General features: G+C 43.3%; 1 protein-coding gene across 1 annotated transcript; it reads left to right on the top strand.

Annotated features, from left to right (window-relative positions):
- WDR82 (WD repeat domain 82) lies at nt 1-27862 on the top strand. The gene is made up of 9 exons (XM_056129133.1): nt 1-426; nt 7240-7337; nt 11613-11679; nt 16949-17048; nt 17528-17644; nt 17886-18041; nt 19814-19883; nt 21218-21360; nt 24430-27862. The coding sequence occupies exons 1-9, from the start codon at nt 266-268 to the stop codon at nt 24457-24459; spliced, it is 942 nt and encodes a 313-aa protein (XP_055985108.1). The 5' UTR covers nt 1-265; the 3' UTR covers nt 24460-27862.
- Nucleotides 27863-27986: the final 124 nt, after the last annotated feature.

The following is a 27986-nucleotide window of genomic DNA, read 5'->3' as shown; positions in this document are numbered from 1 at the left end:
TGCTGCCAGTCGCCCCAAGATGGCGGACACAATGAGCCGCCGCCGCGCCGGTTGGTCGTGAGGCGACCGTGTGGAGGAGCCGAGCGCCGGGCCCGACCGCCCCCGTCGGAGGAGCGTCGCGCGAGGCGGAGGAGGCCGTGGAGGCGGCTGCCCGGCTGTCGGCCGCTCGCTCGCCGGCCCCCCGCCCCGCCCGGCTCGGCCCCTCAGCCGCCTGCGCGCCCGCCGGGCCCCGCCCCGGCCTTGCGCCGCCGCCGCCGCCGCCGCCATGAAGCTGACCGACAGCGTGCTGCGGAGTTTTCGCGTCGCCAAGGTGTTCCGCGAGAACTCGGACAAGATTAACTGCTTCGACTTTAGCCCCAACGGGGAGACAGTCATCTCGAGTAGCGACGACGACTCCATCGTGCTCTATGACTGCCAGGAGGGCAAGTGAGTGCGGCGGCGGCCCGGCCCGCGTCCCGGGCCCTCCCTCCCTCCGGGCCCGCCCTCCGGCCCGCGCCGGCCGGGCGCCCGTTTCTGGCGCTCGGATACGCCCGAGACGAATTAAGGCCGTGGCCCGTGTGTCTGCGGCCGGCCAGCGCCTGGGCATCGCTGGAAGCCCCGCCTTGACCTTGACCTTTAGACACTCCGGTTTGCCCCCCCCCACGCCCCCCCCTCCCGCCCGCCGCGTGCAGCGGGGCGGGGGGCTGGTCGCGGGCGGCTCCGGCTCCGGCTCCCGCTCACGCCCGCCCGCCCGCCCGCCAGCCGAGGCCGCGCGCCGCCCGCCGCTCCCCGGTGACCTCGATTCGGCCCTGGCAGCCCGCCTGGCCCCTGCCCGCGGAAGGCCCCCGGGGCCACCCTCTGAGCCGGCCGGGGTGGGCCGGGGGGCACGGCCCTCGGCGTTTCCGGGCCGGCCCCGTAGCCTACTTTCTCCCCCCCCCACCCCCCCTCCGGCCCGATGCCCACGTTCACAGTCAACTTTCTCACAGCGACCGAAACTTCCTTTTCGTCAGGCGAAACGAACTTGGCCGCCCCCACCTAACCTACAGTGAAACCCCCCCACCCCACCCCCCAACTCGGTTCCCCCCCAGTAGAACAAAGACAGCACAGTGGAACAATTTCATATGTGTTCTCTTCACACGTTGACAAAGTTACTCTATGGTCCACTTTAGAGTGATCAAAATTTCGACTCTGAAATTTTTATGTTTACTCCAGTGGCCTGGGGAGACCGCCACACCAGTTTCTGAAAATCTCACAAACCCAGCTTGCTTTTTTTTTTTTTTTTGGCGTTCTCCCCCCCCACTCCCCCCACCCCTAATCTTCCCCCCTCACCCCCCACTCCGACCCTGACACAGGCCTCGTCAGAGTAGAAACCCCTTTCTGCAGAATTTGGTTTTCCAGCCACCTTTCCCAGCCGGCTTTGCCAGTGTTTAGCAGAATTACGAATTCAGTAGTTTGTTATCTGTATTCAGAATTTTCCTTTTTTTTTTTAGCTGTTCTCCGTTCTTTTTAGCTGTTCGTTTTGCAAAAACGGATGTCTTCTGTAATCTTATTTTGGAAGTTGTCTTGCTATTTGGTTGCCTAAACTGGTGGAGTTTTTGTTCCGAGCTTTAACGTGCTCTCCAGTTTTTTCCAATGGGGATATGAAAAAGTGTTATGTAACTGACTCTAGGCCGCCCACAGTTAAATGAAAGAGTGCCTATAGTGGGGGGTTGGGGGTGGGGGGGGACGCATTCGTATCTGGATGATGCAGAGTTCATCTAAGTCAGCTTTACTCATGTAGTAAATTTCAGACCAGATCTGGCCATTTGAATAACTTGAGGAAGTAGATTACAAGAAACTGCTCTGGTGGGAGGGGGGATTGGTTGGTCCTTGGTTGTGGGGTCCCAGTCCTAGAGTGAAAAGTAATTTCAAACTGTCCTTGAGTACTTAGTACTTGTACGCAGATTAAAACTTCTCTCTGGAACCTGAGAATGGAGATGTGTAAATAATACCCATTCAAAGCAAATGAATGTTGTGATAGTATTTCTTCACAGTCTGTGATCAGGAGGGACATGATTTTGACTGTTGGAAAAGAAAGCTGGCAATGTCTTCCCTCTACTCTCCCAGCATGCTAGGGATTGGACTTCACCCTGCAAGCCACATGCTCTTTTATTAAGCCACATCCTTGAGCATGGATGACAATTTTAAAACAAAGTTCTAGCTTTATAACAATGCAGTTTATTCACTTAGCCCTTTTTTTCGGGCGGGGAGGAGGGGTGTAGTTGGTAGGGCCACACATGGCAATACTCGATTGCTTCTGTCTCTGCACTCAGGATTTACTCCTTGTGGTGCTCAGGACCTAATGGATATTGGGACCCAACCTGGGTATGGCAGCTTGCAAGCAAGTGCCCTACCTGCTGTGCTATTTCTCCAGATGTTATGTATTATTTTTTACAGAATTATAAACCTAAAAAAAAATTTTTTTTCCCAAAACTCCCAAAGGATTCAAAAAATGGTTACATTTTTCTTTTTATTTTTCCCCCCGCTTTTTGGGTCGCACCCGGTGATGCACAGGGGTTACTCCTGGCTCTGCACTCAGGAATTACCCCTGGCAGTGCTCGGGGTACCATATGGGATGCTGGGAGGCGCGTGGGAGTCAAACGGCCTAGCAGCTGTGCTATCACTCCAGCCCCATGGTTACATTTTTCTTAGCTTGCTTTTCCTTCAGAATGTGTGTGTGTTAGTTTCAAGTTTGTAAGTTGGAGTTGCCAGTCCTTTTTCCTAAATACATATTGTAGATTTCCTAAGCATAGGATATTCTATTTTGGGGGGACAGCCTTGGGGGTGCACCTGTGGTGCTCAGTCCCTACTCCTGATTCTGAATTCAGGTCACTTTGGGAACCAAATGCAGGACAAACCCTAGTCAGCTGCCACTGCAGGCTTTTTGTGTTTGTTGTGACAGTCATACCTAGTGACTATTCTGACTCTCTTGCTCAGGAGTGACCGCTGGCCATGCTTGGAACCTATATGTTGAAAATTCAGAGAGATCAGCTGCTGGAAGGCAAAATATTTTAAAACCCCTGTGTTAACTCTCTGACCCTCAAGGATATTCTCTTGATTAGAGGACAGTGGTCCACTTTAGGGAATGTAAAGTAAAGGCCCTCCCATTGATCATCGATTTGCTCGAGCGGGCCCAGTAACGTCTCCATTGGAGACTTTGTTGTTACTGTGTCTGGCATATCGAATACTCTCGGTAGCTTCCCGGGCTCTCCGAGAGGGGCGGAGGAATCGAACTCGGGTCGGCCATGTTGGCTGCGTGCAAGGCAAACGCCCTACCGCTGTGCTATCGCTCCAGCCCTAGGGAATGTATTAATATAATATTGACAGAATACTATAGGGCGTGTTCTTTTAAATTTCCTCAGTTTTTTGACTTTGATTTGTTACGGGAGAATAGCCTGGTAGAGACCTGGGTTCTAGTTTGGCATTGTGACCTGTTAATGTGACTTGGTTAAATCTCTTCTAGATATTAGCCTAGTAATCCATGAATCAGAAACTTTTTGGAGGTGGGAGGGAGCTCAGGGGTTACTCCTGGCAGTGCTCAGAAGACCACATTGGATGGCAGGGATCAAACCTGTGTCGGCTGTGTGCAAGGCTAGCACCCACTGTACTATCATTCTGGCTCATATTTAGAAATTGTAACATAAAAATTTTGCTGCCTTTGTAGACGAACATAGGGAGAAAAGTAAAAGTAATGCTTATTTGTGAGGCATGGAATCTTTATTAGCATATTCTGTTAGAATTGGAGGGGGATTAAAAATATCTAAAGATTTGGTTTTGGTCCACACCCTCCTGCTCAGGGATCACGGTGGTGCTTGGTGGACCATATGTGGTGCCAGGAATTGAGGATTGAACCGTGGTCATTTTTATGCATGGCAAGCACATTATTCCTGTACTGTCTTTTTAGCCCTTAAAAAAAGATTTTTTTTAAAAAACTTTTTTTTTCAGTTTATTGTTTCTTTATTTTTTTCCCAATGGAGTTAATTCATTTAATGATTTTCCAACTTGAATATATGTATGTTTTGAGGTCTCAGCAGTCAGTTCTCAGGGCTTATTTCCTGGCTCTAAGCTCAGGATCACTCTTGGTGTGGCAAAGGGACTATATTTGAAGTAAATCTCAGGTTAGTGTTACTGCTAATTTTGAGATAAATAGGTTGTGTATAAGTACTGAATTTTTATTATATTTCATCCTGAAATATGGACTTTTCAGGTTCTATTTTCAGTATTTTAGGGAGGCACCCATTGATACTCAGGGTTTACTCCTGGCAGGCTTGGGGAACCATAGGGGATGCTGGGAATCAAACCTGCTTTGTCTTCAAGCAAGGAAGGCAAGAGCTCTACTTGCTCAACTATCGTTCCTGCCTCTCTGTCTTCACTACTATAGAATACTGAAATACCGGGGCCAGAAAGACAGGTAGGGCACTTATATGTGACTGACCAGGTTTGTTCATCTCCAGCACGGTACAAGGCCTGCTAAGTACTCTGAATAGTGATCACGGAGCACAGACTGAGTCAGGAGAAAGTCCTGAGCATGGATGGGTGTGGCCCAAACCAGTCCCCCTAGGGGAAAAAACAGGAGGCTTTGTTTTTTGTTTTGGGGCCACACCCAGTGGTGCCAGGACTTACTCCTGGTTCTGCCCTCGAATTTTTCCTGCTGGTGCAAAAATTAAACCTGGATCAGCCGTTCACAAAGTAAGAGACGGAGCCACTGTACTGTCTATCCAGACTCCAAGAAGGCTGGTTTTCATGGATTTAAAAAAAAATAAGTCAGTTCTAGTGAAAGCAAACATATATTCATTGCACTCTCATTCCCTCAGCCTCTGCATAGCACTATAGCCTTATGGCAAAACCTAGGATAACAGGTCACACCCAACGGTGCAGGGCTTACTCCTGGCTCTCTGTTTAGGGATCGTTCTTGGTAGGGCTCTGGGGACCATGTGAGGTTCTGGGGATGAGGCCAGGTTGGTTCCATGGAAGGAAGTTTCTCTACCTGCTGCAGTGACACTCCAGCCTGCCCAGGATAGTCTTTATAATAACCATTTTAGCTAATCTTTCAGTAGTGTGGAAAGTTAACAACATTTGGAGTTAAAAATCTTGATAGGAAATAGGTTTTATGATGGAGGGACGCTCTTTACCTGACATTGTCAAAGATCGGAGATCAGTGACTTTTTTTTTTCTTTTTTCCTTTTTGGTTTTGGGGCCACAGTCAGTGGTGCTGATAGTTCTCCCCCAGCTCAGTGTTTGGGGTTGCCCCTGGAGATACTGAGGTTTGATGCATGCAAAGCATGGGCTCAGCATGTTAAGCTCTTTTTCCAGCCCATGATTAACCTGCTTGGGGATACTATGATTGTGCTCAGGAGACCTGGGGCTCCACAGTGGATAACTGACCTATACTGTTCTGGTTGTTCAATAAAAATGCCTGAGGATGTGGTGATGTACAGGTTCCCTGTAGATGGAGACTTATTGGACCACCCTGGCAGTGCGTAGGGTCCTCCACTAGCTTGGAAATAAATGCTTTTATGTGAAAGTTGAGAAAAGAGGCAATGACTCATTTTTAGACTTGTTTCCTAACATTTTCGATAAATGTGGGGGTTTTGTTGTTTTTTTTTTTCTGCATTTTGGGTCACAGTCAGCAATGCTCAGGGGTTACTCCGGGATTTGCACTCAGGAGTTACTTACTCCTGATGTTGCTTGGGGGACTATATGGGATGTTGGGTATCAAATCTGGGTCAGCCACGTGCAAGGCAAATGCCCTACCTACTGTATTATTGCTCATGCCCCTTTCAGCACATGTTTTGGACTTGCAGGCTAGAGGACTCTTACTCAAGCATAAGTAGCATTTTAAAAAGTCAGGCAAGGGGGCTAGAGTCACAGTATAATGTGTAGGACATTTGCTTTGCACATGGCCAACCCTGGGTTCGATCCCCCACACTCCATGTGGTCTCCTGAATTCCTCCAAGAGTGATCCCTGAATACAGCCAAGTGTGCCCTCTACAGCAAATGGGCAGTTTCATAACTGGTTTCAGTTTGATAAATTGATTTTTGAAGGGAGAAAAGTAAAAGTAATGCTTATTTGTGAGGCATGGAATCTTGAAGTTTATTTTGAAGTTCATTTCTAAGTTAATGGCTTAATTTCTGCCTCATTTCATATTTGATATATTCATATTTCCTTGTTTGTTATATTATGACTCATATTATTCTGCATGCCTTCTTCCCAAATAGTTGTACTTTTTTGAAATTTTGTTTTGTTTTTGTTTGTTTGGGGAGACCAGCCTGGTGTTGCTTTGGGATTATTTCTACCAGTGCTCGGCCTTTGCTCCGGCCCTGAAACAGATGTGCTTTTTTTTCGAAGCATGCTTTCAAAAATTGTAGTAGAATAAAGTACTATATGAGACTAGAGAGATAGTATGGTGAGTTAAGTGCTTGCCTTGTATATGGGCTACCCAGATTCAATTGCCAGCGTCCCATAGGATCCCCCAAGCAGCACCAGGAATGATTCCTGAGTGCAGAACCAAGAGTAACTCCTGAGAAATGCCAGGTGTGGCCCAATACCAATTGGGGAAAAAAAAAAAAGAATAAAGTAGTTTCAGCCCTAAGGTTTATTTATCTAAGTTTGGCATTTGGTATTCAGAGGTGAAAGGCTTCTTAGTTGTATTTGAATAATTTCGTTTTGTTTTCTTCACTTTAGAAAGAAATTGTTTTCTTCCAGTGTTAGAACTTGCCAAGAATCTTTACTCTGGTGGGAATGTAAGGAAGGGAAGGAAGGTCTCTAAGTTGTCATGGGCAGTTTGATGGTGGTGAGTGCGGTAGCTTTGCACAATATCATAAACTTTTAACACTATTGTAACCATAGTACCTAAACTATAATTTTTTTAAAAAGATAATCCTCACTTAGCCACATTTAAGTTCTTCTCTTTATATGAAAATTCCAGATTTTGGTCTTGAGAATGATCTTAATTTTTTTTCTTAAATTTTTATTAGTGAAACACCATGATGTACAGTTGTAGACTTACAAAATTTTGTGCTTGGGTTTCAGTTATACAATGATCGAATACCCATCTCTCCACCAGTGCCCATTCTCCACCACCACGGATCCCAGTATCCCTCCCACCCCTCTCCCTCCCATCCCACCCTACCTCTGTGGCAGGGCATTCCCTTTTGTTATCTCTCTCCTTTTGAGTGCTGTGGTTTATTATTTTTTTTTTTAATCCATTTTCTTGTCAGGCCAAAGAGAACCCTGTACAGTAAGAAATACGGTGTGGACCTCATCAGATACACTCATGCAGCAAATACCGTTGTTTACAGCTCTAACAAAATAGATGGTAAGCATGCCTTTTAAGCTTTTTCTGTATTTAATGGTGTTGGGGATTAAGCCCATGTCTCCTGCATGGAAGGCATGCACTTTATCACTGAGCCACATGCCTGGCCTTAGCAAGTTGCTTTCTTCAGGTGTTATGGTCATGCTTTATTTTGTTACATAGTTCATGGGATCTTTTGAGTACTGCTTTGATTATAGTAACTTTAAATATTTTCCTATGTTGTTGGTAATGCTAGTTATGTCATATGACTGGAAATGCTGAACACAAACTACCAGTATTTTTGAAAGTCTTGAAGCTGACTGTGAAAGATCTCTAGAGTGGAGATTAAGAATAGGAAGCAACAAGTTATGCTTATGGTTTGTCACCATGAAACTTAAAGACTACTTTTAGATCAAAGGAAAAAAATAACTTGACACAAATGATAAAACAGTGGAAACTTCCTATTCAAAATACATAGATTTGAGAGAATTTTTCATAAATACATCGGCTATTATGATTCAGGGGAACTGAGAAGAGCTTTTGGTGTATGCTGAACTTTTTATGATCTGTGTTATAAGGGACAGTGTACTGTCCTTATCATTGACTCTAGAAACTTTATCTGAATTTTTGGGGCCAGAGAGATAGTGCAGCAGGTAGGGCTCTTGCCTTGCATATGTATCCATCTCCGGTTTGATCCTGGCACCCCATATGGTTCTCTGAGCCTCACCAGGAGTGATCCCCGAGTGCAGCTGGGTTTGGCCCAGAAACCAGAAAATCTAAATTTGATTCCTTTTTACTTTTGAATAAAAATTAATATCTCTGAAAGATAGTTGTTTATAGAAATTAAATTTGTGGATTTCTTTCTCTAATAAATGATTTGTTTTTAACCTGCATTTACCCTGAGGGAATCCATTTTCATTTGATGGATGGTCTAAGTAATTGACCTTTCATGTTAGGACTCTATATGCTTATCTCACTGATTTATTGATGGTCGCATTTTTTTGCAGCAAGATTTTCCTAATGTCATTCAACAAGAAGTGCTTAGACTACTATTTCGGTTATGTGTATGTCAAAGCATATGAGCAAAAGTCTTCTTGAATGAGCCTTTTCCGCTGGTACATAAATTTTAGTGTGTCAGTTCTACTTTTCATACCTCTATTTCAGAAGTAGTTTTCTAAGTGATAGTGCAGTTAATGCTTTCATACAAGAATATAGAATACTGAAATTCTGAGGAAGCACATCTATGTGATCATCTGAATGATTGATATATTGTGTTGGGCTTTTTTGGGGGGTGATTAAATGAGGATTCTCCAAATATAGTGCAAGATGAGCAGATGTGTGGCATTTGCAGCTTTGCTGCCATGCCACGACTATGAGGATGTTGCCTTTCCTGTCTCAAGTATATCCTGAAGAGTTCCTCCAACGCTCCGCTTCCTTTTGCCTGATTCCAGGCTGAGGTAGTAGTTTGTACAGTTTGAGGGTCTATGATACCACCCGGTACAGGAGATAACTGTACAGGCCACTGCCTTGCCAGGAACAGCGCGCCAGCTACCAAGTGGGGTGGAGAGGATGGCGATTCTCTGCTCATCGCTGAGAAACCAGGTAATGGTGAGGAATTCTTTCCTGCTTAGGGCAGGTGAGTAGTCCTAGCAGTGGAATAACCAAGAAGACATTGTATTTGTTATATGAGAAATTTGAAGGTGTTTTCAAGGAAAACAATGTAGAATTCATAGATATATGGAACACAACAAAGAGTGCCTTTTTCCCCCTTTTCTGTTTAAATGTCCTTCTATTAGAAAGTTACCTCTATGGGAGTTGGAATGGTAGTCCAGTAGGTAGGGCACTTACCTTGCATGTGGCTGATCTGGATTCAATCCCTGACACTTTGTATGGTCCCCTGAGCACTGCCGGGTGTGGGCCCAAACTCCAGAGACCCTAAGAAGGTGCCTCTGTGAACCCGGCTGTGTATAAGGCAAGAACTTGCTATTTAATCTCTATTTCTGTGTTCTTTTTGTTATAAAAATGTTTTTTTCTATACTTTCTGAATTTTGGCAGCATTTCCTGTTGCCTCTTTCTCGGTAATTGCTATATTTTTAGGGGCATACTACTTTGCAGTTCTTTTTTTTTTTTTTAATATACCTGGTTCTCATGGGCTACTCTACTCTGTCATAGTGCTTAGGGATTGTTCCCCCTGGTGTTAATGGTGCACTTTGTATTGTTCCCTAGTTCTGTTCCTTAATTTCCTTTCCTTACCATCACCATCATTTTTGTTGTTTTTCTTTACCTTTTCAGATGCATCTTTTTTGGGGGGTGGGTTATTTTGATTTTAGGCAAGACTTCTCTCAGCTCAGTGCTCAGGGGTCATACCTGGGGACCATGTAATGCTGGGGATTGAACCTGGCCTTCTTGCATGCAAAGCATGTATTCCAGTTTGTGAGCACTCTTTCTGGCCCAGAATTATTTTGTTTTTCTATGTTTGTTTCTGGGCCACACCAGGTGGTACTCAGGAGTTACTCTTGGCTCTGTACTCTGGAATCACTCCAGGAACCATATGGGATGTTAGGGATTGAACCCGGGTTGGCTGGGAACAGGGCAAGGACTCCTAACTGCTGTTTTATCTCTCCAACCCCTGGCCCAGAATTTTTTTTAGTATTTATTTCTTCCAACACAGATCTAGATTGTTCCTTTCTGTGGTAATTGTCAAAATCTTACAGTTATGTTTTGTTATAGTTTGAGTTTTAAATGTCTTAAGAGCTTTATAACTGAAAAATTCTTGCTTATTTTAGCATTTTAAACTCACTTCTAATGCATATGGCTCTGGTGAATAGTGTGGCTAATTTAAAAAGTAGTAGTAGGGGCTGAAGCTATGATGGTGTTGTAGGTAAGGCGCTTGTCTTGCACATGGTGGACCTGGGTTTGATTCTGGCACCCCATATGGCATCGCCAGTGTGACCCAAAACCAAAAAAAATAAAGAAGAAAAGTAGTAGTAGATTACTTTTCTTTCTCGTCTGTTTATCTTAATTTGGTGGGTAGAAGGTGCTTTCAGGTATGTTCCCAGGACTCCCAGCCTGGAGGCCTTTCTCAGTGACGGTAGTCCAATAAGCTGATGATGTGGGGTTGTTCGGATCCTGCTGCAATGCTGGGGACCACACCTGCTACCATTCAAAGGACTACAAGGGGGCCAGAGCAATTGTACAGCAGGCCTGGGTTTCAATCCCTGGTATCCCATATGGTTCACTGAGCACTGCCAGGAAAAGTTCCTGAGTACAAAGCCAAGAGTAACCCCTGAGCATTGCTAGGTATGACCCAAACCAAATAACAACAAAAAACACAAAGGACTACATGGTGCTGGGGTTTCAGGGTCAGCCACACTCCCAGCAAGTACCATAATCCCTCTTTGGTTCATTTTGCTGCCTTTTTATTTTTCCCTTTAATTTGGGGGGTGGGTTGGGGGACTGGGTACAGGAGATCAAACCCAGGTCTGCCTCATGCAAGGCAAGTATTATTGCTGTACTATTACTCTGGCTTATTTGTTTAGTTTTTGATTAAAAAAACATTTTAACATTCAATAATATGAAATTTCTATAATTTAATAATATGAGATTGATTTAATAATATGAAGTTAAAGATTGGGTTGCCATGCTACTGAAATAGCCAGACAAATATTTTATGTCGGAGCCCAGCCTAATCCTTGGCTTATCACATCTTCTTTGGACTTGTTTCTACTGCAGCCAACTATTTTTCTTTCCATTCTTTGAACACTGAAACTATTGTAGGGGATGGTTGGTTTGTTTTTGGCCTGAATATGTTTTGGCCTTGATATATTGCAGAACAAGTTACATTGTAACTCTGCAGAATCTACAGATTGGTAGAAAAATAGTGAAATTTTATTTGTTTTTTGTTTGAGATTTTGGGCTACGCCTGGTCCAGGGGTTACTTCTGGCTCTGCACTCAGGAATTACTCCTGATTGGCCTTGGGGAACCATATGGGATGCTGGAGATTGAACCCGAGTCAGGCACATGCAAGGCAAGCTCATTCCCCACTATATTCTCTCTCTTGCCCCAATAATGATATTTTAAAACAGTCTGTGGCCTGTCAGTTTAAGAAATCCACTTTTGTATTTTGTGAAGTCTGTATGTACCCATTCTTCAGCTGTGGAGAGGAGTATCCACTGCTGCTTATTCACAACTTGCTTGGGTAATGAGGGAAAATGAATTCTTTGATGTTTTCTAGATGAAAATGCAAAGTAAAATCACTTTTTAATGGTAGGATATCTTCATACCTTATCTTCTTGCAGATACTATTCGCTACTTGTCCTTACATGACAACAAATACATTCGATACTTTCCTGGACATAGCAAAAGGTAAGATTTAGTGTGCAGAAGTAGTTTTTTTGTATGTTAATATCCAAGGTTATTTGTAGAAGGAGAGATTTTATTAATGAACTGATACTAGTTTCTCACTGTTTTGTTATTTAGCAGTCTTCTTATTTTCTTCTGTGCTTACTTTTGTTGTTGTTGAGGTCTCCCTCTAGCTGTAATCGGGAAGCCATGCAGTGTGCTATGGGGGGACTGTATCTAGGACCTTGTGCTCCTCCACTTCCATTCATATCCCTCACACTCCTTTTAACCTTCCCTAAACAGCCAGCTCTTGATTAATTGAGATTGTAGAGTCATTGTTAGGATGGATGGTATGAAATCCCAGTTAAAACCTAATTAGGAAAAGAAATACAAATTAAGTATAGTGAGTGAGAACTAGGTAGTAAAAGTTGCACTTGTCATTGAGGATCCCAAAATTTCAGATCCTTGGACTTAGTCTCGTACTAAGTTCCTACCTGGCTGGCTGGGGAGTTTCTTTTCCTATCCCTACTATTTCCCAATTTCTGCTTCCCCCACAATAAATTCAGAACCTTAATGAATTGGTCAAGGTCAGTGAGAGTAGAACCTGATCTTGCCTTGCATGCACTGGCCTTGGTTCAATCCCCGGTGCCCCATATGGTCCTTGAGTCTATCAGGAGTGATCCTTGAACACTGACACACTTGTGGCCCAACCAAAAGGGGAAAAGAAGAAAAGCTCTTTTTTAAAAAAAAAAATACACACACACACACACACACAGGTTTTTTGAGCCATAGCTGGCGTTGTTCAGGGCTTATTCCTGGTTGTTTTTTTTTTTTGCTCAGGAATCACTCCTGGATGGCTCGGGGAAACAAACATGTGGGGTGCGCAGGGATTGTACCTGGGTCAGCCACGTGTAAGGTAAGCGCCCTACCCACTGTACTATAGCTCTGACCCCAAAAGAGTCATTTTTGAAGGGCTGGAGCCATAGTACAGTGGATACGGTATTTGCCTTGCACATGGCAACACAGGTTTGGTCTCTGGCATCCCATATAAGTCCCCTGAGCACTGTCAGAAATAATGCCTGAGTAGAGAGCCAGGAAGTTATTCCTTAGTGTCAGTGGGTGTGGCCCAAAACCAAAAAACAGAACAAGCAAAAAAAAAAAATACATGAAAGGGGGTCATTCTTGTGAATGAAACCTTCTAGTATAGGTGGGCCCCTGTTTCAGTAGTCTCTGCTCTACATAAACATGTTCCACATAAGGATCTTAATGAGAATACAGAAAATGAAATAAAATAGTTTTTTGTTTTGAAAGTTGAACTTTTCTAACTCTGCTTTGTAATCTGTCTTCTACCTCAACTCCCCTGTATTTTTTTCTGCGACTTTTTGAGTTTGGCTGTATATTAAGTACATTTCCCTATAGATAGTAATTTAATCATTTGTTATATACTTTCATTTGTAAATGTAAATTCCCCTTGAAAAGTTACAAAACCCTAAGAAAAGGTTGGTAGTTACAAAACCCTAAGAGAAGGTTCTTATTGATTGAGCAGGATTTTTTTGTTTGTTTGTTTTGTTTTTGGTCACTCCTGGGAATGCTTAGCGGTTACTCCAGCTCCTGGCTTTAGAGTTAGGAATCACACCTGGCGGTGCTCCAGGGACCAAATGGGATTCCAGTATCAAATGTAGGTTGGCCACAATATTCCAATTATTGCAAGTACTATCTAGCCACAGGGCAAGAAGTGCTTACGTTGCTGAAGACAAGAGGTAGCAACCAGGAGTGGAACAGATAGTACTGCGGGTAGGGTGTTTGTTTGCTTTGCACACCCAGGTTTGATTCCTGGCACCCCATATGGTCCACCGAGCATTCCAGGAGTAATTTCTGAGCACCACCAGGTATGGTCCCCCAATTTATTTATTTTTTATGTTACTTATTTATTTTTGCTTTTTGGATCACACCCAGCGATGCTCAAGGGTTACTCCTGGCTCAGTACTCAGTTATTACTCCTGGCGGTGCTCGGAGGATCCTATGGGATGCCAGGGATCAAACCCGAGTCAGCCGCATGCAAGGCAAATGCCCTACCCGCTATATTCTCGTTCAGGCCCCCCCCCCCCCCCAATTTTTTTTTTTAAAAAGGCAGCTGGGGCTGGAGTGATAGCATAGTGGGTAACACGTTTGCCTCGCACACGGCCAACCCCAGGTTTGATTCCCAGCATCCCATATGGTCTCCTGAGCACCGTCAGGAATAATTCCTGAGTGCAGAGCCAGGAGTAACCCCTGTGCATAGCTAGGTGTGACCCAAAAAGCAAAATAATAATAATAATAAAAATTTTAAAAGGCAGCTGATGTAGCTTCAGGCAAAGCTTCATGGTTCCAGAAAAAGCATAACTTTATGAAAAATTTCTTTACTATTTGTGGATTAATATTTGTGCAATTTGCACATTTATTGTCAATAAATATGCAGAATTTATTATAGTTCAGAATTCTCTCCAGTATTTGAATTATCCAACCTCTTGACCTCCTGATTAGTAGTGACTTGTCATTTTTTATTTTATTTATTTGGAGAATATCAGTGTAATCCAAATTGAACTCTTATTTTTTGGGGGACAGAGGATGACATGCAGTACTCAGGGCTTACACTTGGCTCTGTGCTTAGGGATCACTCTTTTTTTTTTTTTGCTTTTTTGGGTTCCACCCGGCGATGCTCAGGGTTTACTCCTGGCTCATGCACTCAGGAATTGCTCCTGGCGGTGCTCGGGGACCATATGGGATGCTGGGAATCGAACCTGTGTCGGCCATGTTGGCTGCGTGCAAGGCAAATGCCCTACCCACTGTGCTATCGCTCCAGCCCCAGGGATCACTCTTAATGGGGCTGGGGAATCTTATGGATCTCAGGGATTGAAGCCCCAGTTGGTCTCTTGATAGGCCAAGCACTAGCACTTTGCCCACTGTATTCTCTCTCTCCAATCCCAAGATCCCAAATGACTTCTTAATTTCCCTTTTTCTTTGGAATGGGTTTTTTTTTTTTTTCTTTTTGGGTCACACCTGGCGATGCTCAGGGTTACTCTTGGCTTTGCACTCAGGAATCACTCCTGGCGGTGCTAAGGGGACCATATGGGATGCTGGGGATTGAACCTGGGTCGGCCACGTGCAAGGCAAACTAGCCCTGCCTGCTGTGCTATCACTCCAGCCCCCCATTTTTACTTTCTTAATCGCCTTTAGTTCATACTATTTTTTGGGTGTTGATTCTCTCAGTAAAAAATTTATCCCCCTTGGCAGCTTTTTGCTGATCGTCTTTCTCCTTTTTTGCTATTGGTATTTCTCCTTTTTTTTTCTTTTATTTTTAGGCCGTATCTACTGTTGCTTAAAGGCTATTTCTAGCTTGGTGCTTCTCCAAGCACTCCTGGCTGGGCTGTCCTGTGTTTGGCAGGTCATGTGGTACTAGGTCTCCTACATGCAAAGCATATGCTTCCGCTTGCTGAGCTATCTCTCTGGCCTTTGGCGTTTTGACAGTAAAAAAAACAAGGTTCTCTTCTAGCTTTTCTCCCTCTTAGTCTTTACTCAAGTGTCTCCATCAGTCTCTGTTTCATCACCTCAAGGGCTTCCTAAATCAGCATTTTTATTTATTTTGGTTTGGGGACCATACCCAATGATGCTCTGGGATAACTCCTGGCTCTGCACTCAGATTAGTGTGCACTCTGGCGTTTTTCAGGGGACTATATGGAATGCTGGGGATCGAACCTGGATCAGCCGCACTCAAGACAAGTGCCTTACCAGCTGTACTATTGCTCCAGCCCCTGAATCAGTATTTGTAGCTTGTGTCTGTCATTTTCACTTAGCTTCCACCCACGTGTTTTATGAATATGTGTGAAGATGTTGCTCCAGTGCTGCCACCTGATAGATCTAACACTCCATTATTCAGTTCTTTGGGCCAGATTCCTCTCAATATGCCTCATCTTTCTTCATCTTTGGGCAATTCCTTAGAGTCAAAGTTTCTATTGTCTGTTAACTGTCTTTCCCTTACTGTCATATCCAATGAGTTGCCATGTCTTAGTGATTCTGAGTCGAATAACTTGTATCCCTTTCCTCCATACTCATTCTCCTTTGCTTCTGTCTAATGCTCTAAGATGAATTATTATCAAAATGTAATTAACCATCCAGCTTTATTTAGCACCCTGTAGTACAGTTCTGCTCACTTCAGTCCTTCCTCAGAAAGTTCTCCATATTCCTAATCTTTCTCCATGGACTCAGACTCAACTGTGGATATGACCTATTTCCTAATGGCATCACTCCAGTTTAGGTGATTTGTGGACTTGCTGAACACAGGCCTTATATTTTCCTACCTGGCACCTTCTAGAAAGGCATTTTCCATCAAAAATATCAACTATCTCTGACCCTTTATTAGAGTTTTAAACTGTTAAGCTTCCTTAGAGTTGACACTGGTTTTCTCTTTCTAGTCTCTCTACCTCTAAGCTTTCATAAACCTTTGCATGACACCAAGGTAAACATTTTTTTGTGGGAAGGGTTTTTGTTTGTTTTAGGCCATACCTCTCTCTGCTCAGGGCTTGCTCTTGCAAGGATCACTGCTGGCAGGCTCTGGGGACCGTAAGGGGTGGTAGGAATTGAAACCAGGTTGTCATGTGCAAGGCAAGCACCCTGTCCTCTGTACATTCTCTCTAGCCCCTGGAATTTTTTTTTCCTTTTAGGTCTCACTTGGTTATGCCCAGGTGCTGCTCCTGGTTCAGTGCTAGGGACATTGCTGGCAGTGTTTAGGAGACCAGGTGGTACTGGGGACTAAACCCAGACTTCTGCATGCATGTCTGCCTGTTGAGCTAGCTCTCTCGCCCTGGAGACATATGTTTTGATTTGGTAGCTTTTAGTTGTCTTTTTCTTTACAGTTGTTGTCTTTGATTATTTCCGATTGCTTGTGTGTATTTATTAAAACAGTAAATTTGGAATAATAGATGGGAGGAGTGGTTTAGTGCTCATCTCTAATTTTTATAAATATTTTAATTCAGCTGGGCTGGAACGATAGCACGCTGGGTAAGTCATTTGCCTTGCACATGGCTGATGCGGGTTCAATTTCCCCCGCCCCTCTGGGGAGAGCCTGGCAAGCTGGTGAAAGTATCTCGCCCGCACGGCAAAGCCTGGCAAGCTATCTATAACATATTCGATATGCCAAAAACAGTAACAACAAAGTCGTTACTGGTGTCCAATCGAGCAAATTGATGAACAATGGGAAGACAGTGCTACAGTGCAGTGCTATTTTAATCAACTAATTTATCTTGATGCATTGCAGAGTGGTGGCCTTGTCCATGTCACCTGTGGATGACACTTTCATTTCTGGGTCTCTTGATAAGACCATTCGACTTTGGGATCTCCGGTCTCCTAACTGCCAGGTAATGATTCCTCACAGTTATACTTCAGATACTTTCTATAGGAAGCACTGCCATCACTCTCTTTCTTAAAGAAGGGTAAAACAGTTGTTCTATCCTGGATCCTGAAGTCTTTTTAGACTTGGAGGGGGACTCTACCTGGTAGATACCTGATAATTTAGCAAACATATTGCATATTGCATCTTGTGCTATGTTTAGTTTTTAAAAACATTTTACCTTAAAGCATGCATTTTAACTTTAATTAAGTGGTTATAAAATTACTTACCAGTTTTTTACAATGATCTCTTTTTTTAAAAGTCTCATTTTGTTGAAGCTTGCTTTTTCTGTTGTAGGTATATTATCTACAATTGTCGATAATTCTGTTATAAAATATTATAAATTATTTAAAAATAATTGTTATTATTTTGTGCCCCTTAGCTTTCATTGGAAGAAGTAAATTATTTAGTTGTTCATTGATTTTTTTTTTCCTTAATTCTTCATAGGGCCTCATGCATCTACAGGGCAAACCAGTTTGCTCTTTTGATCCAGAAGGGTTAATTTTTGCTGCAGGTGTCAATTCTGAAATGGTCAAACTTTATGACCTTCGCTCTTTTGATAAGGTAAATTTTTGAATCTTTGAGCTATCTTGTTTATTTGGGAAGATTTGAAGGGTGAGATGGACGGTTAAAAATATTGTCTATGATAGAAGCCTGTGGTACGTACTAGAAAGCATAAGAACAGTGATTTGTCCTCTGGTTCCTCAAGTTAAAACTAAGAAATGTAAAGGGATAGAAGGCTTGGCTCTGGTAAAATGACATTTCTTTGCTTTGGACTAGGAATGCTATTTTTATATTTTTGCAGGGGCCATTTGCAACTTTTAAGATGCAGTATGATCGGACCTGTGAGTGGACAGGACTTAAGTTCAGCAATGACGGCAAACTCATCCTCATTTCTACCAATGGCAGCTTTATCCGGCTTATTGATGCTTTCAAGGGAGTAGTAATGCACACATTTGGGGTGAGCTGACAGTTTTTGAGTATCACTGTTTCCATTTGGCTGAGAATTGTATTGTAATTAAATGGTAGAGATCTAAGACAAAAACTTTTCCAAAGCAGTAATCCTTGAATGCTGAAGTGTTTTTTCTTTTTTTTAAATCCAGTGTTGTGAATTTGGGGTTTAGATTTTTAAAAAATGAATTGTCTATTTTTAGGTTTTTTTTTTTTTTAGCTACATCTAACATTGCTGAGGGGCTACTACTGGCTCTACTTGAGTGTCAGTTCTAGCAGTGCTCCGAGGATCATATTGCAATGTCTAGGATCAAATCGGGGTCGGCTTCATGCAAAGCAAAGCACCTTAAAATCTGTACTGTCTCTCAGGCCCTTTTTTTTTCATTTCATTTCATCATCCTGTTATTCGTTGATTGCCTCGAGCAGGCCCCAGTAACGTCTCTTTCATCCTAGCCCTGAGATTATATTCACGGCTATTTAGGCCCTTGATATAATAAAATTTTTGTTTGCTTGCTTTGTTTTTATTTTGGGGCCACAGCTGGTGATGCTTGTGGGTTACTCCTGATTGTGCACTCAGTAATCACTCCTGGTGCTCAGGGAGACCATATGGGATGCTAGGGATTGAACCTTGGTTGGCATGTGCAGGCAAGTGCCCTACCTGCTATACTATCTCTCTATCCCCTAGATATAAAACTTTTTTTTTTTTTTTACTTTTTCGGTCACACCCAGCGACGCATACAGGTTAATAATTCCTGGCTTAGAATCTGGAAAAAACCTGAGTGCCCAAGAACAGATGACTGGTTAAAGAAACGTTGGTACATCTACACAATGGAGTACTATGTAGCTGTTAGAAAATATGAAGTCATGAAATTTACATACAAGTGGTACTACATGGAAAGTATTATGCTAAGTGAAATGAGTCAGAAGGAGAGGGACAGATATAAAAAGATTGCATTCATCTGGGGGACATAAAGTAACAAAATAGGAGATTAATACCCAAGAATAGCCAAGATAAGTACCAGGAGGATTACTCCATGGCTTAGAGGCCAGCTGGGCATGCTAGGGGGAAAGGCAGCACAGATAGAGAAGGGAGCACCAAATAAAGGGTGTTTGGAGGATCTTCCCAGGATGGAAGATGCATGTTGAAAGTTGACTGTAGACCGAACATGATTGCCACTCAATGCCCCTTTTGCAGACCACAACACCCAAAAGGAGAGAGAGAACAAAAGGGAATGCCCTGCCACAGAGGCAGGGTGGGATGGAGGGGGATGGGGGTGGGAAGGGTACTGGGATCCATGGTGATGGAAAATGGGCACTGGTGGAGGGATGGGTATTTGATCATTGTATAATCGAAACCCAAGCACAAAAATTTGTAAGTCTACAACTGTACCTCATGGTGTTTCACTAATAAAAATTAAAAAAAAAAAATTCCTGGCTCATGCACTCAGGAATTACTCCTGGCAGTGCTCAGGGGACTATATGGGATGCTGGGACTCAAACCCAGGTTGACCGCATGCAAGGCAAACACCCTACTTGCTGTGCTATCCCTCCAGTCCCAGATATGAAACTCTTAACCATAAGCATTTTCATATCACCATGACTGTGGACTCTGCAACAGGGAATGAATTTTGGAAGGACGGTGACTGAATTTGCAACCATGGTGGCACTGTGAGTTGAAATTTTTATGAAAAGGAAGATGCTATAGATGCTGAGACAATATTTCTGGGCACCTAAATTTTTCTGTCGATGACTCTTAACAAAATAACTTTTTTCTTATTTTAGGGTTATGCCAACAGCAAAGCTGTCACCCTGGAAGCCTCTTTTACTCCAGACTCCCAGTTTATTATGATTGGTAAGCTTCCTTTATCATCATTGGCACTGTCTGTTTATTTATATTACTTTGGGGGGACTGTAGCAACACTACAGAAAGTTTGCTGCTTTCTTTGCATGTGGCTGACACAGGTTTGATCCCTGGCATACCACATGGTTCCACGAGTACCTCCAGGAGTAATTCTTTAGTACAGAACCAGGAGTATGGTCCAAAAACATATACATACTTTATATATAACATGGGTTTTTTTGTTTTGTTTTGTTTTGGTTTTTTTACTATTTTTATTTTTCAGAAGTTGCTATTTATACAACTCTGTATTACATTTGTTCAGGTTTTTATTTTTACTAATTCTATTTTTTAAAAGTTGGTATTGGGGCTGGAGAGATAGCACAGCAGGTAGGGCATTTGCCTTGCACACGGCCGACCCGGGTTCGAGTCCCAGCATCTCTTATGGTCCCCGGAGTAACCCCTGTGCATCACCAGGTGTGACCCAAAAAGTAAAAAAAAAAAAAAGTTGCTATTTACATAACTTTATTTTTCCTTTAAAATTTTCCCCTTCCTTTTTTAGTATGTGTCCCACACTTAGTTGTGATGCTCACTGGAGGTTATACAGTTCATTGGGATGCCAGGGATCAGTCTTGAGGCCTCATACCCACAAAGCAGGTACTCTGATTCTGAGCCATAACCCTGAGTCCTCTATATTATTTTGGTAGTTGTTCTCAGTGTTAGTGTTCTATTAGAGAATGTTATGCCAAATCTGGTTTTGATCTCCAGCACCACAAAAAAAAATGGAAAAATAAAAAGAACTTTCCTGTATTTTTTTTGTCTTGGAACAATACCTAGCGGTGCTCAAGGATCACTCCTGGCAGTGCTCGGGGGATCATATGCGGTACTGGGATCTGTGTCTGTTATTTATAAGGCAAACACCTACCTGCTGTACTATCACTCAGACCCCTTACCTTTTGTACTATCTTAATTTTACAGTTCTTTACTAGGAAAATTTAATAATATTGATTTCCTTAGCCAGGGCGGCAATAGAGTTTAATTATACAGTTACTGTCTTATTAATAATACTAACATAATTGTACATTCAGTTGGTCTTTCTTAGTGGCAAACAGTTGGTAGAATAATTGTAGTGATCCCCATCCCTCTTTAAATGACAAAACTAAGTGACTAAGAGGAAGCTGATTTATGAAGTAACAAAGAAATCAATTCCCAGAGTGATCTTTTTTTCACTGTTGTTTCTTCTGAAGGCTGTGTCCTGGTTTGGTCTCTCCCCAGTGGTCAATCCTTGTCCTTCCCACTTGTCTTTGTATTGTGTCTTGAGTTGTATTTTCTTTGACTGTTTTCTTTAGGTTCAGAGGATGGCAAGATCCATGTTTGGAATGGGGAGAGCGGTATAAAAGTAGCTGTGTTAGATGGCAAACACACAGGCCCCATTACCTGTTTGCAGTTCAACCCCAAGTTCATGACCTTTGCCAGCGCATGTTCCAACATGGTATGTGAACAGTGACAAATGTCCTCTACATAGATACCCTTTTGTTTTGGGGTGGTGGGCGCTTCTACAAGCACAGCAAGTTGGTTTTTAAGTAGGTATATCACGGTCACGGTCCTCCCGTTGTTCATCGATTTGCTCAAGTGGGCCCAGTAACGTCTCCATTGGAGACTTTGTTGTTACTGTGTTTGGCATATCGAATACATCACGGGTAGCTTGCCAGGCTCTGTTGTGCGGGCGAGATACTCTCGGTAGCTTGCCGGGCTCTCCGAGAGGGGTGGAAGAATCGAACTCGGGTCGGCCATGTTGGCCACTTGTAAGGCAAACGCCCTACCCCTGTGCTATCGCTCCAGCCCAGGTATATCACAAGCTCTGAAATACATGTTCTTCAACTGGTGGTGACTTCCTTGTTTTCATCTCTTATTATCTCTTATTGAGCTAGTCATCTGTTTTTTTTTTCCACATTTAAAAAAAAAAATAAAGCACTATGATTTCAAAGCTAATTATAGTTGAGTTTCAGGCATACAATATTGCAATCCTACCACCTGTGTCAACTTCCCCTCCATCAATGTTCCCAGGCTCCCTCCTATATCCACCCACTCATTTATTTTTATTTTATTTTTATTTTTACTGTTCTTCCTATGACTTGGGATAACTTCTAAACTCCCTGGGAAATCTCACGCCATTTTTTTGTTGTCTGTCTTCTAGTTTGTGGGTGGTTTTTATTTTGTTTTGCTTTAATGGTATGGGGGCTAGGAAAGGTAGGCCATACTGAGCAGTGCTCAGTGCTAGGTGACATCTAGTTTTGTGCCCACATTACCTGGGGCAATGCTTCACTGCTTTTTGCATGAGTGGGCAGGGGGAGGGACCATACCTGGTGATGCTCAGGACTTATTCCTGACTCTGTGCTCAGGTATCGATCCAAGGTGAGCCACGTGCTAGACCCATTACCCTACATGCTCTGGTACCTCTCCAGCTGCACTTTTTTTGCCCCTTAAAATACTTTGAACCAGGGCTGGAGAGATTAGTATAGGTGTTAAGATGCTTGCATGTGGGTCTGGAGTGATAGCACAGCGGGTAGGGCGTTTGCCTTGCACACGGCCAACCCAGGTTCTGTTCCCAGCATCCCATATGGTCCCCTGAGCACTGCCAGGAGTGATTCCTGATTGCAGAGCCAGGAGTAATTCCTGTGCATCGCCAGGTGTGTGACTCAAAAAAAAAAAAAAAAAAAAAAAAGATGCTTGCATGTGGCTAACTCCAGGTAGGTCAACATCAGCACTGAAGTATGAAGCCAAGAATAGGCCCTAAGCAGTGCCACATATGACTCCAAAAAATAAAACAAGCCTAAAACTTAGAACCAGCCCCTTTTTTTGAGGGGGCATACCCATCGTTGCCCAGGGGTTACTCCTGTCTCTGCTCTGAGTAATTACTCCTAGCAGTGCTCAGGGGACTATGTGGGATGCTGGAGATCGAACCCAAGTCAGCTGCATGCAAGGCAAGTGCTTTACCTGATGTACTATCTCTCTGGTCCCCTGTGTTTGGAATTTTATTTATTTGTATTTGGAGGCAACACCTTGCAGTGCTCAGGGCTTACTCCTGGGCTGCACTAAGGGAACATATGAGGTGCAGGGGATCAAACCTGCGTCAGCTGTGTGCAAGGCAAATTCCCTATCTGCTATCCTATGACTCCAGCCCATGAAGCAGCCTTTTAGGCTGCAACTTTCCTGTTTTTCATTTCTTTCTCTTGACATCAGATTCCTCAGGAAATTTTATAGTTGGTCATAACTCACTAGGATTTGCTGGGGGTGAAGAGATAATACAGTGGATAGGGCACTTGCCTTGCATATGGCCCTCCTGGGTTCAATATCTGGTATCCCATATGGTGCCCGAACCTATCCAGAAGTGATCCCTGAATGCAGATCCAGGGTAAGTCCTGAGCATAGCCAGCATGTCCAAAACCATTTTTCCCCCCTTCAGACACCTATCTCTTAATAGAAAACAGTAGAATAAAGTTTCAGGGAATTTCTTCAGTTTCTTTATTGTTCTCTTAAACCTTTCTACCTATTCAGGGGCTGAAATGATAGCACAGCAGGTAGGGCGTTTGCCTTGCATGTGGCCGATCCGGGTTTGATTCCCAGCATCTCATATGGTCCCCTGAGCACTGCCAGAAGTAATTCCTGAGTGCATGAGCCAGGAGTAACCCCTGTGTGTCGCTGAGTGTGACCCAAAAAGCGCAAAAAAAAAAAAAAACCTTTTTACCTATTCAGAATGAGGTGTTTTACTACCAACTTGTGCAGTCATGTTGCCCCCTCCCTTCTAATTTGAACGGGAGTATATCTGATGGTGCTCAGGGTATACTCCAGCTCTGTCTGTGGTATTTGCTACCAGCTGACTGGGGAACCATGTGGTGCCAGGGATTGAACCAGATTTTTCACATGCAAGGGATCGACTCATCCTGTTGAATTGTCTCCAGTGCCACTTTCTTTTAGGAAAACAAACAAGAAATTTGTCAACAAAAAAATTCAGTAAACATCTAATTCTGAGCCAGAGAGATAGCTATGGCTAGTGTACACACTTTTCATGTGGAAGACCCGGGTTTGATCCCTGGTACCACCTCATATTCTGAGCACAGAGCCAAAAGTGCTCAGAGCCTTCTGAGCACTGCTGGGTGTTTTTTGTACTGCTGCCGTGCCTACTCCCCCCCACCCCCCCCAATAATAATCAGTCACTCATTTTTAATAACTCAGGAATGAAGGAGCCCATGTGAGGCCATCTAGTGAATTAGCAGTGAGATCATGTTGCCCTGATAATAGATTGAGCATACCTTCCTTACTGGATCACTGTAGAAGGCAGATAGTGGTGGAGGAAATTGTTCATTTTCAAGAATAGGCATGTTTACTTCACAGATTGCCAATTGGTTGGACCTTGAAAGGGGGCCACCAGTGAGTGATCATTCTTCCTCTACATTTGGGGCTAGAAATCTTCATGCTCTGGAGAGAAGGGTAAAAAATATGACTTAGCAATGAGGAAAGAAACCAAGCCTTTTAAAGTTGATTTATGTTCTCCTTCCAGGCCTTCTGGTTGCCCACCATCGATGACTGACCCTGATGCTGCCCAGCTGTTTCTGTGCAGTGAGGGTGGCCAGCTGGAAAAGACTTAGAGGGGACTGAGATAATATTGGGACAGGATTGTTTGCCTGGGCTGGAGAGCATCCTTCCACGTGGCCTTCCCATGGATATGCTGTACATCTGCTCAGAAGAAAAAAATCACTTTGCCAAGCTACTTCAGAAGGACTCTTGGTGCAGCAGATGTGATCGGGACACAGATTTTCCAGTTATTGTTGCACCAAGTTTCTCCAGAGAAGTGACCAAATTCATTATTAGGCTATAGTGGGGCCCTCAAGATGCCTTCAATTTTGAATGTATTTGCTGCTGAGGAGCCGGTTAATTCTGCACATCCCTTCCCCACCCTCATAAATGCATGGGAAGCCACAGTTCTGGTTTTGAGATGCTAGGGCAGCTTAGTGCCCCTTGCCCTCACCCTGCATGTCTTGTTACTGGGTTTCCCTGTGTCATTGTGGCATTATTCCACAGTCATCATGTTACTTAGGTGCCAAACATTTATAGAAAATAAGTTTTCATGTATCTTGGGATCGTAAAAGAATCTACAGATGGATCTTACTTGGCAGAAAGCCTTTCAAATAAGTCGTAAGGGTGGGTGATCTGGGCATGCCTTGGGCTTTGGGTGTTGAGTGGAAAAAGGCCCACAAGCCTAAGGGGGATGGGGAGAGCGAACAAGATCCAAAGATTGAAGGTTAACAGCAGTTTGGTATGGTCCCCCGTTATCAAAGCAAACCCATTGTCCTCCAGGGTGCCTGCTGAGCTTGGTCATGTACTAAGGCAAGGTGGGAATCTTATTTTGTACATGAGAAACATCACACTTTTTTGTGGGCCAGTTTTGTGGAATAAGTCTGAGTTGTTTACACTGATGCCTTCCATGCCCACCACAAATTGTGTACATAGCCAATCTTTCCCCCAGCTCTCAACTAAGAGCTGGCTCTAGGCCTGTGTTATATGTTATATTTAGCCTTTTATATATGACCTGGGATTTCTGTTTGTAATTTAGTGTGTAGACCTTCATTTAAATCTTATGAGTGTATGTGCATACATACATATGTATATGTGCATATGCATACGTATATTTATATATATATATATAAAATACTTGTTCTCAGACTTCAGCTGAAGATGATAGGGTTCTACAGCCCAGGAGAAAGACTGCATCCTTGCTAATAGTGTTTGCCACAGTGTTAGCCTTCCCTATTACCTTCTTCCCTTTGGGAGACTGGATGAAGCAAAGCTTCAAGTGTTTGCTGTTCCCGTGGCAGCTATTTGAGGGTCTGAAGAATGACTCCTTTGTACTCAAGCCGCACTTTGGGGTCCTCACTGCAGTATTAGCCTCCCCTTTTGCCCAGTGATGCTCTATCTGCTCCTGTATACGTGAGTTACTTTTGCATGCCTTTTGTATCTGGCTCACAGCATTTGGAGACAAGCTGCTAGATCCAAGCATTTTCACTTTGCCAATTATAGGTCATTCCTGTCCACCTGCTTTCTTCTTTTCCTTGCTGCTTTTTGGGAGAGGGAACATTCCTAATCAAGGTTTATTTGGTCTGCTGCTAGCTCATGGCTTTTTTGAGCAGGACAGGTGGCCTGTTACTTCAGTAAGTTCCAAACATTTAAGCAGCTAACACATTTCCTGCAGATCTCAGAAACAGGCTGTACAAGGTTAGGACTTTCCCAAGAGTACATAGCTTCTGGAGAAAGCAAACTGTTATTGTCACTGTTCAGTTACAGGGATAGACTGAATTGCTAGCAGTTCCCTTTTTTGTATCATTTTGAATTTTTTTCTAAGTGACTCGTAGAAACTTGCAAAGGTTAGGAAATTGCACAAGAGTCAGGTCTCCATGCCCAGGTAAAAGGAGAGCCTTGAGGTATGGGAAAAGTGCATCCTCATGTGTTCCTTGAGTTTTCTGCATCAAGAAACACCTTGATCTCTGAAGCCACTCCCAGAAGGAAAACTCCCCTTGACAAGCATTGTTAAAATGACTACATAGTGACATAGGGTGTCATCTCTTTGTAGGAAGAAATTTTTACTTGAGCTAGAAAGACTTTTCCAGTAAGTCCAATAGTCCCATGAACCTCTGCATTTAGCAGCACCTGAAGTATTGTAATGTCAAGACCCTTTGAAGTCAACCATGATACTGCTGCTTTTAAGTCAGTAGCAGTGTCTGAGTCTAGAGCTGGCAGCTATAGTGTGTTACATCTTCTAACTTGAGGCATTGGATTTTGTTGCTGATCATAATACACAGTAACTAATGCTCCTTAATGCTGTTAATGTGTGGCCCAGGTTTGATTTCATGTTTGAGTTCAGCTGGGGTCCAGGGCCGAGGCTGCCCCTGAGCATTTGGTAACCCATATCCCTCTATCTTGTTTGATAAATTGGTCAAAGGGTTTTCCTGCTCTGTTCCTGTTGCGGGAACACCGGTAGATGGAAAGCTTACAGCAACAGAACTGCTACCTCCAGTTAGCGGGGGAAAATGAGCTAGGTTTCTTTAGAGCAACAGCCGATACACCTACATTTTTGCTAGGAGGCAAGAATAGTTTTGTCCTCAAGATCTGTCTCCAGGGTAAATGCCATTTTGTCACATTTTGGATTTTTGACTATTCCTTTGACTTCAAACTTTACACCTTTCCCAGACTAGAATCTGCTGCTTCTGCAATACCATTCACAATGTGACTGGCTTTGCTTTCTCAAGTGAGGATAAAATTTAAGGAACCAAAGAGTATAAAAGTTCTGGTAGGAGTAACTGTTCAGAGCGAGTGCTTAGAAACTGGGCTAACAAAAAAGGATGCTTAGTAACTTACCTGCAACCAGAGCAGCCACCAATCATGACTTGCTTAACAACAACAAAGATCTGAATTTTCTTGTACAATGCTCAGACCCTATGAAAAATATGCACTGTCTGGCCTTTATTTGTGGTACCTATGAGTGCAGAGCTGACACCTGAGTTGGGAATGAAAGGGAAAAAATTACAATTGGAAGTACTAAAAACAATGTGGTGTAAATAGGACACAATCAAGTGAGAAGAGAGTCCGCAGGGGACTCATCGGGAACCAGAGATGCTCGCTTTCCTCAGTGAGAATGGGCTACTCACCTTAAGAGTCAGGGTCTAAGCCACTGATTCATATGTGACACTGTACTACTCAACCACCAGCCAGTGGGGTATTTAAAAAAAAAGTACCAGTTGCAATCATAATGCCTATTAAGAATTTAGGAATTTTAAGAATAATTGGTTTGCCACCCAAATGCTACCACTGTTAATCTTTTGGTGTTAAATGTTCTAGACATTTCTGTGCATAGATTTTTGCTGTGTTTACATAGTTGTTATTCTGTACATACAATTTTGTCCTTTTTGTACTTAACATATAAACATTTTTTCCATGTTGCCACTCTTAATCAGTTTTTAGGTTATAACCTCTCCCGTTGGGTTTCTGTAGTTTTTGTTGGCTTTTTTTTCATAGAGTTGGAGGGAGGGATAGGGGTTTCTCTTACTAGTCTTGTTGGCTCAC

The sequence above is a fragment of the Sorex fumeus genome, unplaced genomic scaffold (assembly GCF_029834395.1).
Source record: "Sorex fumeus unplaced genomic scaffold, SorFum_2.1 ptg000072l, whole genome shotgun sequence".
Taxonomy (NCBI): Eukaryota; Metazoa; Chordata; class Mammalia; order Eulipotyphla; family Soricidae; genus Sorex; species Sorex fumeus.
The sequence above is the reverse complement of the archived record's forward strand: the minus strand, read 5'-3'. Positions and strand labels throughout refer to the sequence as shown.

Coding starts and splice junctions, on each gene's coding strand:
- WDR82 (XM_056129133.1), top strand. CDS start 266: ATGAAGCTGACCGACAGCGTGCTGCGGAGTTTTCGCGTCGCCAAGGTG. Junction 17,645..17,885: donor ACCTTCGCTCTTTTGATAAG/GTAAATTTTTGA, acceptor ATATTTTTGCAG/GGGCCATTTGCAACTTTTAA. Junction 21,361..24,429: donor CCAGCGCATGTTCCAACATG/GTATGTGAACAG, acceptor TTCTCCTTCCAG/GCCTTCTGGTTGCCCACCAT.